Below are 17801 nucleotides of genomic sequence, written 5' to 3' on the forward strand. Positions count from 1 at the left end.
GCGCTCAGTTTTAACAGCTGAGCTTTAAAAAAGTGCAGCTTTTCATCTCACTGAACCAGCTCCCAAATTAAAGGGTGGGGGAGGGAGAGAGAGGGGGAAGGAAAAAGGGGAAGCCAGAGTGGGCAGCGGGAACCTTCCATGCTAAATTTGATTTACAAGGAATTTCAGACTAGTATCCGCTCAAAATTTTCCCCCTGGAAAATGAAATAATGTTCCCTGTTTGTCATCCCCAAGTTTACTAATTTCAAGTTTTTAATTTCATCTTTTAAAAAATAATTTGTTTTTCTTTCTTCTGTTTTTAATAAAAAATGAAGGAGTCTATCAATGAGGAAATCACTCACATGCCTTAGATTGGGTTAACGATTTTTAAGTAAATTTTAAATGGGATTCTTGTTTTCCAAAGTTCTGCTCAGCAAAGAGATTAGTGGCCACAATGCCCAGAGGGCGTCCCCTGGTCCTTTTAATTCCCTGCCTGGAGGTGGAAGGTGCTGGGAGAGGAACGGGAGGGAGAAGCCTGATAGGGCAGTTTTCCTGGAATTGCCTGGAAACTTTTACTTTCTGTTTCCTCTGCTGATAATGACTGTCTTCGGCTCTGCAGCCAGCTCCCCTCTCTCCCTCCCAGCCCCCTGTTGCTGCATGCCATCCCCAAGCTCCAGTATAAAGTTTGGCTTTTGCAGCAGGAAGCAGCTGGGCCAAGCAACCAGCGAATGATAATGACCTCAGAAATCTGCTGTTCGCTCGGCAACAATAGGGTGCTCAGTCTACTGGAAAATTGTGTTCATCAGCTAACTCTGCTCAGTTACTAATTGACATTGCCAAATATTTTAAGAACAATTGGAATGCACAAGCAAAAAAAAAAAAAAAAGAAGATCTTAATCCTCAGACTTAAATTTTTTCTTTTTCTTTTTTTCCCTTCTTTTGGGTGCCCCGATTTGTTTGTGCAGAGCAGGCAGTTGTTATCATGAATGGGGGCAGGGAGGAGGAGCCACATGAGAAAAAGAGGTGGAAAAGAAAGAAAATCTATCATATCACTAGACACCCGATGTAAATGCAAGGCAGCCCTGGATAAAGGCCTTTGATGCTGTGGTCAATGGGCCAGCACAGGATGGAGACCCAGCATTTCAGGAATGCAGCTCAGGCAACAAAAGAAGACCCCGCAAGGCTTCCAGCCCAGCTGATCAAATAATCCTTGTCCATCTCAAAATATTATACCAGAAGTAGCAGGGGTTAACAATATTTTCATCTTTGCGTCTGTTCCTGGCTTTCCGTTGATCATGTAACTTAGCCGACTTTAATGAACAGAGGGTCAACACATTCAATTACCCCTTTCCCACCATCAACACTTCAATTAGCCCCTCTCCAAAATTATGGGGAATGCAGGAGGTAACTGCCCTGTTGGATATAATGAACAGTATCGTTTCTTAGTACATTAAGTTTTAATCATTCTGACCGTGATTTCCAAAGCAAAATCTAAAGAAACAGAACTTTGGTCGTCTTCTGACTCAGGGTAAAGCTCGAATTGGAGCACAGTCTTAGACGAGGTTTTAGGGAAAGATGCAGAGATTAATGCCATCGGAGCATTTGCACGCAAGCCAGGAATGAGGGAGCATCAAAACAGCTGCCCCACTTTCTAAATGTCATAAAAGAGTAAAATTTATAAGCTGCTGCTTTCCAAATAGTTTCCCTTTGCATCGTACACGGAGGAAGAAATGACATCTACTATGGTGTGAAATTATTGGTAAGTCAAATCAACAACAACAACAAATATAAAACAAAGGGGAAAGATGGGGAAGTGATCTGTATGACTGGTCTTGTCCATTTTCTGTTAGAAAATATGACCTCTCAATTTGTCAAAGGTCCTAGTTTTCACAGTTGATCTTAAGCTTGGTTCTCAGCAGTTTGGAGAGCCAAAGAACAAACACATTTTCTGGTTCACTGGAATCATTTTCACATGTTCACTGATTCAAACATTCTTTTGCTCACATACCAAACAGCTGCATCCCACATTAGCCTAGCCAGTGACAGTCGCCCATCTCGGCAATAACTGTTTGATTGCAAACTTGACCCCTTCTTCGTCTCGGTCTGAGCAAGACATTTTTAAACAGCCACTCCGTTCCAATCCTCCTTTGCAAAGAATTACATCTGATAACAAAGGACGTCTCTGCCACTCATTGTAAGCCTTCTTCTGGAGATCTGTTCTAAGAGGCTCTCTGTAAAAAGGTTTTTTATGATGAATTCAGAACTACTATCATGTTAAGAGCAGCGATTTATAAAGAAGAATTCATTGGTTAAGATCTGAAAAAATAGTTTCTCAGGCCCTACTGACCCAGTTTTCAACAAAAAAAGAATCAAGTGATGCAAATTAAGTTTTAAGACATTGTTATGCAGTCTGAGAAATTTGTAAAACCGTGTTTTTGCAGTTATTTCTTAATAGAAGCCTTAATAAGTACTTCTTTCTTTACTTAAGGGCTTAAAGATTGTTTTTTTCTCCCCTTCACCTTGCAGGTTCCTCTCTAACAGGTAATAATAAAATACCTATTGTGTCAAGATTTTTATTTAAATGCTTATTTTAATCACACTTTATACAAGTCAGACTTGTTGAAATAGGAGGGAAGACTAACCCGATTTGGTTAAGGGTCCTAATCCCAGGAAAACCTGACTGGCCCAGGCGTGCGGCTGATTTGGGCTGCATATTGGTATGCCATCAATTTTCCTACTTAGTCAGAAAATTATGGAAGTGTCTAATTTGAATATGAAGAAAACAAAGAAGTCAACCAGAAATGAAAGAATCTGTATTCACAATTGTACGATACTTCAATGAGGGAAATAAAAGTGAGAAGATAACCGCAATTCAAGTATAATTCTCCTTTGAGTCCCAATCCCGGTTGGTTCTTTTAGGCAAAAATGGGCTTTTTTCAACTGAGTATTTAGAGATATGGAAACAACAGAGATAGGAATAGCGTGAGGCTATCACTTGGCCAGAAGGTGAGAAAAACACGGTAAACACGTCATTATTAGAGCCGAACATTTGGTGTCGGAATATTCTGCTGAGACCTTTTCATTTCAGCAGGGCTGGGAGAGGGAGGAAAATCTGTCAGTGTTAACTCCACGTCACTCCAAAAACTTAGGAAAGCCAGTATGCGCTCTGCTTTCTGCCCCAGAAAGGTCCCACATCCCCAAAACCGTGAGATGACACTCCGCAGGGAGAGGGGACCTCCTCACAGGAGGCCAGAAGTAATCCCTCCTGACAGTAGGACACCTGGCACTTTGCTGCCTTGGTGCACAAAGATCATCTCAGAATCCCCGCCGTCAGGCAGTGACACTGGAAAACCCTTCCCTTGCAAGTTTTGGGCGGTGGTCACTCCAGGCAGTGTGGCCTAGCCCTCCGTGGTGCTGGAGTTCCTCATTAAACTCTTCCAGAGCGTCACTGAAGTGAATTGCAAACAAGGCTAGGGCTCCAGGTGGAGACAGTGTGTTTCATGGGTGTTTAAGCAGCGGCATTAAGTGCTATCGGAATCTTTGGAATGTGCAGTGCAGATTTATGTGTCTTAACAATTCTTTACTGGTTTGTAATAAGCCACCAGACTCACACTTTATTTTAATACTCATTTTGTCCTGGAAGAAGGGTATACTGAAGCATGACAATAACAACACAACTAAGCTGGCATCTACTTAATAAGTGTGGTGGTGAATTGCCTCTAATACTGAAATATTTATTGAAACTGAGAAGGGAAAAAAAAAGAAAAGGGGAAAAAAACTTTTAAAAAATTACCCTCAACAGTGTGCTGCCACATCTTTAACAGTGGGCAATGCAGTGCCTTGAGGTGCCTCAAACTGTCTTTCATTTTCTAGACTTAATGGCTGATTGCAGAAATCAATGTTGCCATTAGTAACAGGGTATTTGTTATGGCATGATTTCCTCTGTTGTTAGGCTGCAGAATGATTACAGTATTAGCGAGATGCTTTCTTTATAAAGGGCTAGAGATATAACTTTCAATTTACTGTCCATTAGTAAGGGGCTTTGGAAATATGAAGGCAACAAGCTTACCTGCTGTTAGGTAGTGATTTTAATTTAGCTGTCTTAGGCTAGTGAGTTTTTTTTTTTTCTTTCTTTCTTTTTTTCCTCAAACTGGGCCAGGAAGCTTCAGCATTTCACAGACATTTTGATGACAGATTTTCTGCTTTGCTATTTTAGACCCCAAAGCTGTATCGCCCGTGTAACACAGTACAATTTAAGACATGAAGTCGCGCATCTGTGTTTCAAACCTCTGTGCTTCTCCAAACCATCAGAGGAGAATGGTGTGGTTCTTCAGGTTAGAGGCACCTGAGCCAAGCTGTACTTTTGAAAGGGGGCCGGAGAGAGGTTTGGTCTAGGGAGAGGCAGTGAGGGGCCCAAATGACAGAATTATGGGCATACACTTGGGGGATAGATGGTGAGGGTCTGAACTTACACATTCACATCCGCGGATGGAGCCAAACAGCAGCTCCCGGGTTCCAGGGGTGATGGTGGACGGGGGTCAGGGCATGAAATGGGGCCAGGTAATCACAGGGGAGGGTAGGCTATCCCAGCTGGCAAATGTAACAACCGGCCATCTCCCCCACACGGGAGGAGGATCAGCTTACTTTCCTGGTGGCCAGTGTTCAAGGGAAGGTCAAAGAGTTGAAAAGATAGCCTTCCCTTGAGGCGGGGCAGACGGGCAAGGTCCACATACAGCACAAAGCCACGGTGAACTCAGAGCTGACTCTGAAGGGCAGCGAGGACCCTTCCTCACAGAGGCTGGTGCAGAACCAGGCCCCGGGGCAGGGAGGGCCCTTGCGCCAGCCACCGCTCCCCCATCTCCCCTGGCAACCTACCTGAGGAGGACGGCGAGGAGGGGTGTGGGCTGTCCTCCTGGGCGCTCCCGGTCTGCGAGAGCCCGCCTCCGACCCCGCTCTCCTCAGTGACGTTGGAGGAGCCGGGCGTGGTGGAGCGGCTCACCGACTGGGACTCCTGGTCACTGCCCGAGCCGCGCCGCTCATCGGGGCCCCCGTGCAGCCCGTCCTCGTCGCCCTTGCGGTCCCGCTTGTGGACGCGGGAGTGCACGACCACCTGGTGGTAGGTGCGGAACACACGGCCACAGTCCGGGCACTCGGTGGGCTTCTCCTTCAGACTCCCGGGACCCTGCAGGCTGTACTCGAGAGCCTGGTGCAGCCCATGTGACAAAAAATCCCGACTGCCTTCCAAAGGGTCGAGCGTATTTGGCAGGTCTCTCTGATTGCCCGCTTTAGTGCTGTGAACCAAATCAGCAGGCATTTTCTGCTTGGAGCCATCTGCTCCCACTAACACGTACTCCCGCTTCTCCTTATCAAACAGAACTCCGGCGTTCGCCAAGGTGTCTTCGTGGTTGCGCTGTAGCTGGTGCTCTTTAGACGAGAAGCCGTGCTCCATGGCCATGCCCCTGGCCATGAGCTGCCACGCCTGGTAGCTGTTCACGGGGTCCATCTCGGCAGCTTTCGCCGCTGCCTGCAACCGCTCGATGCAGCTGGATTTCAACGGTGGCACAAGGTTGAGGCATCCCAGGAGGGAGTGCTTGTCACCCTCGGGGACGCCATGGGCCATGCTGGAGATGGGGGTCAGCAGCTTCCCCACAACCTCCTTCTCCTTCACGGGCATCTCGCCTTTGCCGTAGAGCTGGCTGGGCTCGCTCAGGCTGGCTTTGTCGGCAGCCATGAATGAGCCGCTCTGCAGGCAGGAGAGGTACCTGGAGTACAGGTTGGCGTGGGCCTCTTGGGACATGCTGCCCATGGGCACAGGCACCTCGGCGTCGCTAGGGGACTTGTTCTTCACTGACAGCTTGTTGAGGTGGACCTTCATGTGGTTCTTCAGGAACCAGGGCTCTTTGAAGCGCCGGCCGCAGATCTGGCAGCAGTGCTCGAAGGAGTCTTTGTGCTTCCGCATGTGGCCCTTCAGGAACCACGCCTGGCTGAACACCTGTCCGCAAACCTCACAGCGGAACTCGTTGGCCGACTGCTCCCCGCCGCCGTTGGGGCCCTGGCCCTGGGCCGACTCAGCCGTGATGTGGGCCTTCTCCACGTGGCTGATGAGCTCCTCCTCTTGCGAGGCAGCGAAGTCGCACAGCGTGCACTTGTAGGGCTTGTGTAGGATGCGGATGTGGCGGTCCAGCTCCTCCCTCTTCTTGAACTTGCCCTTGCAGAAGGTGCAGCGGAAGCCAGCAGCGGGGGTCGCTGAGTCCTCCTGCACACTGGCCGGCTTGGGCGAGGGCACCGGGTTGGCCACGTCGGGCACGCTGTGGTTGGTGGGCAGGGCCAGGTTGCAGGCGGCCAGCGGGGTCTGCTGGGCGTGCGGCAGGGGCTTCAAGTCCGGCCGGGGCTGCAGCAGGCTGCTCTTCATCTGCTTGTCCCGCAGGATGGCCCTCTCCTCCAGCTCGTGCAGCAGGCGGTTCTCCTCGCGCACCCGCCCGCGCCCCTTCCCCAGGTTGCCCAGCTTGTGGGTCCGCAGGTGAATCTTGAGGTTCCCTTTCTGTGCCGCCCGGTGGTCGCAGTACGGGCACTTGAAGGGCTTCTCGCCGGTGTGAGTGCGCATGTGCAGGGAGAGGATGCTGTTGAAGCGGAAACGTTTGCCGCACAAAGGGCACGGGTACTTGCGGTTTTTGCGGGCGTCGTCCTCGATATCGCTCATCTGGGACATGATGCCCAGGTTCTGCCCGTTGAGGAACTGCTGCAGGTCCACCCGCCCATTGAGGCTGGTGTCCACATCCCGGCCCAGCTGGTTGGCCAGGAGCGCCATCTGACTGCCCATGGGCTGGCCACTCATGGGCACGTGGGCCTTCTCGTCGAGGGGAACCGGGGTCTTCTCCTCTGGGTTGGGCCGTGGATGCAGCTCGGGGAAAGCATGGCTGAGCTGGGAGGTGATCTGGTGCAACTTCTGACTCATGGCATACTGGCCGTTGAGGACGGGGCTGCTCAGATGGGGCTCAGCTTCCGGCGCCGCCGAGGACACTCCAAGGCACAGACTGGCTTCTTCCATCCCTAAAAATAAAAAGAGAGTTCAGATCTGTGCCAGGTACCGTGGCGCAGCGAATCAACAGCATCAGCTGGTGGGGAATTTGCATTTCATGCCTTACCTACACAGAATAATGCTAAGGAATTATAGTCAAAAACAATAATAAAAAAATGAATTATTAAATGCCAATTATGCAATATGGCACTGCTCCTCCAATTTGTTTTGGCGATAGATCGTCTTCCTTGTATTTTCTATTTACAGACTGCAATTATTCATTCACATTTAAATTATTAATGTTTTACCACTTTCAACACCTAATAACAAATCAAGGGTCTACGTGTTAAACTTTTCCTCCTCTCCCCCCTTGTAGCACCTGCACCTGTTGGCCCAGTTCAAAGTTTGCCATAGAGCAGAATGGCTTTAACTGCAAGACCAAACTGACTCACTTGGAACTTTTGTTTCTGGTTACTATATTCGATATGTTCGCCAGTCTGAGATGAAAGAGATTATTTTATGATTTGGCAAAAAAAAAAAAAAAAAAAAAATCCAACCCAGTGGCACGATATTTACTGGTACATAATAAAACAAGATAATGTTTGGGGAAAAAATAAAGTAAAGGACAGGCTTTAGAACAATAAAAGGGATTTTGCTTTAGTCAACAAAAAGTGCAGTAATATCTCATTAAGCTGATTAGTATGCTGCTTAGAAACAGTACTAGGTGCTGTAACACATGATTATAATCATAAAAATCCTTCAGTGTTTGCAAGGAAGCATTAACGAGGTATATTAAATTTTAAGGAGACTGCAAGTAGCGGCTTTGCAAACCTCAGAGATTAAGATTTAACCCTTATGTTACGAAACACTGTTACTTTGTCGTTTGGTAACTGTGCCCGTCAAAAGAAGTATAAATTACCTCGTGATGGAATTTTAGTGGATTGTTGAGACTGCTCAAATTTGGGTAGGGGGTAAGGACTTACATCACAGAGCGCGCTTTCCCTGTCCTTCAACTGGCATGATATCTGCGGCAGGGACTGTGATTGGGCTTAAAGAGATCTTTTATAGAACTAGATAAAAACCAATTAAAATCCAGGGACGATGCCATAGGAAGTCTCAACCAAGTTTGAGTGTTTTTAATAACTTTCCCAATATACAGTAATGAGTACAAATTGTACCTGCAGTATGTGTTTTGCAGAAAATTAGAACTCAAAGCTGTTTGTTAAACACTAACACTCAAAGCTGGTCTGCATAATTGGCTTTAATAGTCCTCTCTGCCCCTCTCCAGCCTGTGCAGAATGGCTGAAGCCAGGGCATTCGGGGGTGGGGCAGAGGGAACAGCTCCCTCCACATCAGAGCATGTGGGGAGCTCAACTCTGACAGGCAATGAATCCACGCCTGGGCTCCTTCTATTTCTAGATCTGCCTTCCACTTGAAGGAGTCCAAATTTGTTTCCTGCCACTGGAACAGTTATTGCACATCCATCCCCTTTGTATCCCAATGTTTAGATGCGTTGGCCAGCCAGGTGGTCCAGGAGTACCGCTTAACCCCAGCCAGGACTGATTGCTGGGCCAAGCGATTCCTCAGGGGGACCTGTGGGGACAGAGCTCAACTGTGGAGGAAGCACATTCAGCCCCGGTGGGGTCTGCTGCCTGTTGGGCTTCCTGCCAGGCAGACCATGCGTGGATGGAGGGTCTCCGATGGGAGACCTGACTTCCTTGGCAAGAAGACAGAGGCTGTGAGTCTGTCTTGCAAGAGAGGAGAAGAAAAAGACATGATGTTTATTTTCAGGAGTGAGAGAAACTGCAACCATGGTGCAGGGCTGACTGTCCATGAACAACTATACACACTCACACACACATACAGGCACACGGTCACTTGCAGTAAAATAATGTTTCCAATTTCCATCTTTTCTTTTTTTTCTCTGGTGGCAGTCTATACTTAAAAAAAAAAAAAAAAGAAAAGAAACCACTTTGGAGCCTGGTCAGAAAGGAGTAATTTCTCATGGAGATTCTTACATTCATTCAACAAAGTTGCTGAGTTTCCACTGTGTGCCAGGTCCTGTCCTTGGCACTGAAGACGCACTGGTGGACGACAAGACTGTCCAGCCCCAGCACTCATGGCACCCGCTGACCAGCGGGGAGGAGCAGGCCCAGTGTGAGAAGTTGCTGGGGCAGGACTGGGGCCTGGAAGGGCCCTGTCTAGAGCTGTTTCTCCACCTTCAAGCCCCATCCAGCTGCACTGGCTCCTCTCCTGAGCAAACATGGATCATGACCCTGAAGCCACTTGGGAGCGCTCAGAATTCCACCCACGAGCTCTGAGGAAGTTTGGAAAGTCCAAAGCCAACATGGATGGCCCACTTCCAAAGGCTGCCCGGTTGGCCAGCTCAGAAGACATGAATCCAGGAAGATGGGCTATTTTCAGGTTACTGCTGCTGAGCTGACGCCAGTTCGGCAGGAGGGAGAGGAAGCTGAATGTGCAAATACAGCAAGACTGCAAATCAGGTTGGATGCGCCGCATCAAGTTGAAGACCACCCCCCACCCAGTCACGCCGTGCAGGTAACAACAGCTCAACTTGTCAAATAATGAACATGGGGTGTTTTCAAGTTAGGTTTGGATATGGAATTCTTTTATTATGCTCAAAAAATTTTTTTTCAGAGTCAACAAAGCTTTTTTTAACCCCCTTTAAGCCACCGGTCTTCAGGTGCCATTGTTGAACTCAGCAAGTTCGAGAATGTGCAAAGGCACAGGTGGCTCCTTCCCCCCAAGCAGGTCTCAACTCACATATCCCCTTCTCACAAAGGCCCTCCATGTCCACCTTGTCACAGAAAACTTGATCCCCGCAGCCTCTCTCTACACCATCACCTTACTTTCTTCTTCATGGGACTTACCACTGGGGCAGTTTTCTTGTTGACCCTTTTACAGATGTGCTTTGCTTCCATGCGGGCAGGCTCATGTCTGCCTTGGTCACAGATAAAGCGTCAGGGCCTAGAGCAGAGCTGGCTCATTGTAGGTTCAGGACGTTCTAACTGAATGGATGAGTGAACAGACCCTATAAACACAGCCCATAAAAGAAGGCTAACCTGTAGTAGAACCACTTTCACCCCAACTTCATGGGATTCAAATTCAGCTTTTGCAGAAGTCCTTGAACACCCAACAATCCGAATCTGTCAGAGTCAGAAGGGTCTTGGGCTCCCACCCAGAACCTGGGGGTCCAGAAACAGCCAAGGGAGAGCCACACCCCGACACCGGCTCTTTCAACTATACGTACCCACGGTGGCCATCTGGGCTTGGACCACTTCTGATGGCCCAGCTGCTGGCACTAGGAGACAGAGAGCAATCAACCCCTTCAGAACTTGATCATCTATCCTGGGATCCGTGGGGGAACCCAGAATTTCAGTAGAGCTAGCCAGCTCACCAGAAGATCCTCTGAGGATTACGGCCCTCAGCCCCTCTAATGAGCCCCAGCAAAGCCTGTGCCGAGCCCCACAGAGAGGCAGGGCCACGCCTGGAGATCATCTCAGAAAGCTCTGTGAGACCTGACACCCTGTGATTCCACGAGTAGGTGCAGGTGCTGCCGTGGGTCAGTCATAACCAATGCCAGCTGCTAGACTCAGAGCAAGGAAGGGGAGTGTGAGTTCCTGGAAAGAGCAAGGGGTAATTGGTGTGCTGTCCCTGGGCCAAAGCAGCCGAGGCAGGACGAGCTGGCCCCAGGCCCGGCTTGGGACTCGCAAAACCTGGGTCGGCCCCAATTTCTCCAGGCTTGACACTTAATTCCTCCGGAATTCATTTACCCCTTATGTCAGTCATTCAGTAAATACTTGCCCGGGGCCTTCCATGTAGCTGCCCTCAAGGGCCTCTGGGTTCAAGGGGCCAGAGCAGGCAAGGCCACCAGTAACAGAGAAGCGATGAAAAGACCCCAGAGAGACTGAATCCAAAGTTTAGAAAAAGAAGAAACCATGGCAGACGAGGTATATAGAGGTGTGTGTGTGTGTGTGTGTGTGTGTGTGTGTGCGCGTGTGCGTGTGTGCGCGCACACGCAGAGTATGACCGTGTTGGGGGAGGGGCAGCAATTCCCTAAGTGGAATTCCTCTAGCAAGGAATACAAATGTGTGCCCTGGGAAACGAAGGGATCACTTGTCCTACTGTTAAGGGATCGGATCCAACTGCAGCCCTAAGAGCTCAGGGGCTGGGAGGTGGGGCTGCCTGCGGGGGCTCGGCGTTCTGATGCAAGGTGACATTACTCCTTTTCCCCAGCCCTCCCAGAGCAAGCACAGGGAGAACGCCTTCTCTTTGGGACCACGCTGCTTCCTCACAGGCCTGCGGCGAATGTGTTTCAGTGTCCCTGGCAGGGCCACCTGCCACAGGACACTCACCTGTCCTGACAAACGGGACAGACATACATACCCACACGCAGCACTGCCCCGAATGGTCACTAATACCTGGGAGCACTTTATTCTGAGTACCCAGCCCATCCTTCATTCCCCAGCGCTGGCTCTGGAGCCATCACCCTGTATTCCAGCAGGTGAAGGATGCACATTAAGAAACCAGGAGCCAGCACAGGGTGGGCCATGACCCGGGGCTTAAGGCCAGCGGGCAGCGGGGACCTTCTGAGGAACCTATACAATAACTCATCTAACCCTCTCACTTAGGTAGGAAAACCCTCAGCACAATCAAAAGCAAGTAAACAAACTACTAAACACTGAGAACAGCTCACTCGGCCTTCAGCTCATGGCCCCAGCCCAAAGCATAGCAGGAAGATCCATAAGCCCTGGCTAACTGATGGAAGGAACAAATGCATTTGTAATTTTCCAAACTGTGAAGAGGCAGCTGGACGTCCTTACTGAGACTGGGCAGGGGACACTGTGAACTGTCAAATCTGGTGCGTCATCCCTCCAACATAGAAACACTACACATCCCACCGTAGTCCTGATCTTTCCTGAGCCTAGGGTCATGGTGGGGCACCAGGGCACTCAACCCTACTGTCAATATTGAGGAAGACCCAGGCTTGGGCCCGAGTCCTGGCCGCCATGGCATTCCTCACCGTGCAAATGTGTGGGCCTACCTCTGAACACAGGCAGGGGCCCCAGCTGAAAGCTTCTGAAGGCTAGAGGGTTTCTCCTTGAGCTGTGCAATTCCACATTTCATGAAGAGGGTATTCTCAGCACATGAAACCCGCCATTGGACGCACACATTATCAAAATACATTCTGTCTCCTCACCCCCATCACTGCAGGTACAGTGAGCCATTCAGCTGCCTTTGATGGTGCTAATGGTTATTTTGATTTTGCATTTCTGCCTTCAAGACTATTTATTTCCTGTGATATCAATGACAAAAGTTTTCACTTAACTCTTCCAATAGAGAACCTAATTGTATCCTTCACTCAAAATGAAATTTGAAACTATCAGGACACCAGAAATGCCAGCTGCTACGAGTCTAAATAAATTTTACACAAAAACACAGTTTCATTTTGCTAGCACAGAAAAAAAAGAGTAATCTTATGAATAGCCCAAAAAATATAGATCTTGCCAGTAAGTTGCATGAAGGAGTTTTATCCTTATACCATGAAAAAGAATAGTTAGGAAATAAAATGACTTTCAAAATAACCATTTCAACTGGATTTTAAAATATCAAATATTGTTGTCTAGCCAAGCACAACTAAATATTCCCTTTTTTATCAACGGGGTAAAGGCGCTGCCTCAGAAAACTTGCAGGAGCCCCAAAGCCCCCAGTCGCTGTGCAAGGGTTGGGGCTTAGGTTCACAGCAAGGGCTGCAAACACCACTGTGGGTTTTACCCCAAAATCGTATCACAGAATGCAATTCTGGCAGTAGGTGGACCTGTTTCCTGGGGGCGCAAATGACTCTTGGCCCTTCCCTACAACCCACCTTGCTTTCTTACACTTAGGGTAAGCAGTAATTAAGACAACTTCACTTAGAATACAATGGCTTCTTATTAAATACCATTTTTCCCATTGTTGTAGCTCAAACTGTTTAACCAAGGTTGTTATAAGCGTAATATGCTCCTGTTCTGAAATATAGAACACCAGACTACTGAACCTTTTCAGGGTCATTAAACAGCTGTAAACATTATTACAAAAATAAACCCGAGATTTCATGCTTACATTTTGGCCTAGAGCTTCCTATGCTGAGCAAGTACATTTTTTCGTCTCTTACAATCAACGCTGGTGACATTTGGGCATCCAAACAAATTACATCACAAACATTACTGAAGTGGGCAGGATGCTGAGCGGTTTATTTATCAGATGATTAATAGATAAACAGGAGGGCAGCACGGGTGACCTGTTCCGTTTTGACTGATGTGTAGACAACGCTATGAGACAGGGCCAGAAACAGTTAAATCCTTGCTGAATTTATTAATGAAAATATGATATTCGAATAGGGCTGCGGAGTATGGCAACTGTGTAACCAGGAGAGTCAAGTTGGAGAGTATGGTCAAACACCCCAACCTCCCCTTTTGGGTGGAATGTTGGCCAAAAAGTCAGGGTGGTCTCTGCCTCTAAAGGAGAGTGGAACTCAGCTGGGCTGGCTTTGCACATGGTGCCCCCGAAACCCCAGGCAGCTTCCGTATTGTTGGGACAAGAGTTGGAGGACTTAAAAGAAGAAAAGAGAATAAAAAAGTATCCTCTCTTTGAAGGCTTTGGATGATTTCAAACTTCTCAAAGGCAAAGAGTTCTCTCCAACGTGTTGGCTTTTGGAAAGGTTGGAGCTGGCCCAGAACTGAAGACAGACAATGAGCACATCAGATGGGAAAGGAAAAACGTCCACAAAGAGTTCTCCTGGTCCTCGACTCGGGGTAGAGCAGACTTCTGGTCTGAGTTCCTGGCTCACTATCTGCCCACCTCACACAAAGCCAGGCAAACAGGGGATGGAATTAGAACAACCTCATGTGGAGTAGTTGTTAAGATTGTGGACTTGTCAGGCAGTGTGGACTCTCAAAAAAATAAAAATAACAACAATAATAATTGTCATCATCACCATCTTCACCTCAGCCCTCAACATCATCACCACCTACATCAGCCACAGAATCCTTATCATCTTCCTCATATTCAGCATCTTCCTCCTCTTCACGGCAGCATCGTGCACCAGCACTGGGCTGGGTACTTACTTCACAACTATCATCTCATTTAGCCTCACACAACCTCGGATGGTAGGTACCATACTAGTCCAATACTAAAAATGAGGAAACTGAGGCTCAGAATATTTAAGCCCCACAAGGGCACATAGCTGGGAAGCCTGACTCCAGAGCCCAAGCAGTACCCGCTGCAGGGGAAGGCTGCCCCCTTGATGTCCACACCATGTTCAGTCTTGCTGGGCTGGATGCTGACAGATGCCACCTCCTTCATTTGCAAAACGTGTGGAGACAAAGGAAGCTTCAGCTTATGGGAAAGCTCAAAGGAGCCAGAGCCCTCGCAACCTTGTTTGTCTGGAAGTGGAAACAGACAGTACAGTCCAGAGAAAGCACCCCCGGGGGCTGGCACGATGGGGTGGGTGCCGGAGGGCACTGTGGGGCTAGAAACGCCATGTCTTTCAATCGCTGGTTGGGGGGAGGGTCACAGAAACATTTAGTTATATCACCTTGTTTTCTTAACATCCGTAGGGGCGGATATTTTATTCCACATGCTCCTGTCCTGTGTCAGGTGGGTTATTCCCCCAACTAGACTGGAGTAAGAGGAGAGAAGGCACTGGAAGGACCACTAATGTGCATCCAATTGCCGTCTCTTCCACTGACATCTGTTTGACCTTGGGCACCTGCCTGAGCCTCAGTTTCTTTTTCTCTAAAATGGACTGGCATTAACTGTCCTACATGCTTCACAGGATTTTGAGAAGGCAAATGGGTTTCTAGGAGAGGGAACATGGCATTTAAATTACAGAGGAATATACCCTGTGCCATAAACTTTCTCAGAAGCCAACCACAGCAGCCTTTGAGATCCAGAAAGGACCTTCAGTGGAGTAAATGCTGAGCTGAAGGACATAACCAAGGCACAACCAAGGCACATGGAAGTGGTTAATAAAAACTCATTCATTGCCAACTTTCTCGCTGCATCTGTAAAGTGGGCCTCACATCATTCAGTAACACTTTTGAATACCTACATCTGGCAAGAAGTATGGCCGATCTAGAGATATACAAGCAAGACCAGGTCCTTGCCTTTGAAGCTGACTCAGGGAAGGGAAACAGATGGACTCAGGGAGACCACAGACCAGGCAGAATCCAGTGCTGAAACGGAGGACTCTACAACGTGCTGTGGGCTGGGTGCGGTGACTAAGGGGTGCAGGGGAGAGAAGGGAAGGAAGACCAGTGAGGATAATGGCTGGAAAGAGCCTGGAACAAGGCAGAGAAGAGGAGGAAGGGTGTGTGGGACAGAGGGGTGAGCTTGTGCAAAATGGGGACTCAGCACAGAATGTTCCAGGGGAAGATGGGAGAAGGTGTGGCCAAGCACAGACTTCAATGTCAATCTGTGGAGCATGGAGTTAATATTTGGGGCAAAACAGGGGCTCAAGAAGCCCCCACCGGAGTTGTCACATAGCACGTATGCCTCACAGCGCTGCTGTGACACATGAGCAGTTTTCTACGGAGTGTGGATCAGAGGAGGTGGAGAAAAATAAAAAGTGAAAGTAAACTCCTGGACCACAAACCAAACATGTGAGGGCCTCACAAACCAAACAGGGAGGGTTCCCCATGCATGAAATGGAAGAGGGCACTTAGAGTTTGGAAGAAGGCATTGGTCTCCCCTCTTCCTCTTTGTAACAGCAAAAAAGTGGAAGAAGGACCACTCCACAAATCCTGGCAGCCCACCCCAGCCTCTCCAAAGGTGGCAGCCCAAATCTACCCTCCATGATCCTTCCTGGTGTTGCCTGCTCCAGGAAGCCTTCCTGGATTTGCTCCAGGCTGGAGGTGATCACTCAGTCCCCAGAGCTCCCATGCAGTTCCTCTGGAACTTAAGACATTCGTGGTGCCTTATTGCAGGGCTATCAGAGGTCACGTTTTCTCTCCTCCTGTGCTGGGGCTTTGTGAGAGAAGGCATCTTATCAGCCCCCTGTCTGTAGCTCCTGGAGGACCCAATCCTACCAAAAGCTGTCCTCTAAGCTTGTGATGATCACAGTGCAGGGGAGGAAGGTGGCTCAGAGTATCACAAAAATGGACATCATTTTGTGAGCCATAGCCCAGGCCTCTCCCCCTAGAATCCAAGCCATCAAGTGGTGTTTCCATTTCTCCCAGATGGGATGATTTGGGAAGGAAGTGATCCCCTAATCTGCTGTAATTGATTTATCTGAACTGTGTCCACCCCATCAGGGAAAGCAACAAAAACTATATATATATAATCTTTTAGTGACTGCCCTACCTTTAAAATGATATCACAAAACTGAGAAAGATACCAGCAGTTGTCATGAAGTGTATTGATTATTTCTCTCGCTGGCTTTCTCTTTTCCTTTTTAAACAGACTTTGTCATGACAAGAAGTTAGATATTTAATCCCCTATTAACCTGCCTTGGCTTCCTGCTCAGCCTCAGCACAGAGCTGCTGCGCTAGAACAAAACAGGGGTCCTAGACCCCCAGGACGCCCCGCAGAGGGCAGGGTGCTCAGCTACAGCTCACCGCCCTTTCACCCCTGATTAAAGCCGTTTACGTCTGAGCCCTTCTGGACTATGATATCGTAACGAACAGTTTATTTTCATTTCACAGAAGCCTCAGATTTGATTCAGTGCAAAACTAAATATAATGTAAAATGCACATAAGCAAGAGTGATCAAAGAGGGCCTGACTGAAATATTCATAGAAGCCGGTCCAGGGAGATTTGTTCACAGGGGCACCTGTCGAAGACATAAGCTCAGACACACATCATCTCCTAAGTACACACAATCATTACTGAGCAAAAATCCAGGTGCACCAGTGGGGCTCTGCTGCCTGCAACTACGGGGCTCAAGCCAATAGATGGGGCCCAGCCAGGACCAAGCCAGGGCCTCAGTTCTTTGTGGCCTTTCGAATCCCCAGTTCAGCAGCTCCAGCTCCCGTGCAGGTCACCAGGCTGGCCTGGCCTGGCCTCTGCTGGGCCAGACTCCTGGGGGAGGAGGGAAGGCTGGTCCATGAGCTTCTGACCAAGGGGGCAAGAACATGTACTGGTGGAGACGGGCTGCTGTCCCAGCAATGGGTGTCACCACCATGTGCAGATGGACTCCAGGGACAGACGTGAATTTCCAACAGTTCACACCTAAGGAGGGAGCACCCTCTGCCAGCTCTTGTGCAAACCTGTCAGGACTGGGAGACAGGACTCCCTTTTCTGGGCAAGCAGATGAGTGGCCTTGCTGCCCTTTTGTGCATCTCATTCCCTCTGTCTGGTACTCTCCCCCTGCAGTCTCCACTTGTTCCCTGTGCCCTGTCCTCTGCTGGGAGATTAAATGCCACCTCTCCCAGCAGGCCCTCCTGGATTCCCCAGGAGCAGGGCAGAACCCTTGTGTCTGGTCTCCATAGGGCTCCTCCTGGTTGACTCCTTCCCCTCACAGTGGCTTTCACACTTGGTTGGCTCTGTCTGTGTACTTGACCAGAAGCTCCATGAGGGTGACGACCATGACCATCAGCTTCATGGGGTGTCCCCAGTGCTGGCACAGAGCCAGGCACAGAGGATGCACTCAATTAATATTTGCCAAATGTATAAGAAATGAATGAATGAATGAATGAATGAACAGACCAAGCAACAAATGCTGCAGGCCTGGAGCACAGAATCTCTCCTTGAGGAGAGAAGGGGACCCAGGGGAGAAAGAGACCACAGGCCACTTCTGGGCCACC

General features: G+C 48.8%; 1 protein-coding gene across 6 annotated transcripts in view; it reads right to left on the reverse strand.

Moving 5' to 3' along the window:
* ZNF536 (zinc finger protein 536) overlaps nt 1–17801 on the reverse strand; it is a 418725-nt gene that overhangs the window by 225030 nt on the left and 175894 nt on the right. For all 6 annotated transcript variants that reach the window (XM_067717883.1, XM_067717885.1, XM_067717882.1 and 3 more), the window contains exon 4: nt 4855–7029. In XM_067717883.1, coding sequence (XP_067573984.1) covers nt 4855–7027 — 2173 coding nt within the window. In that variant the 5' untranslated portion in view covers nt 7028–7029. The remainder of the gene's footprint in view (nt 1–4854; nt 7030–17801) is intronic.

The sequence above is a fragment of the Pseudorca crassidens genome, chromosome 20, assembly GCF_039906515.1.
Source record: "Pseudorca crassidens isolate mPseCra1 chromosome 20, mPseCra1.hap1, whole genome shotgun sequence".
NCBI lineage: Eukaryota > Metazoa > Chordata > Mammalia > Artiodactyla > Delphinidae > Pseudorca > Pseudorca crassidens.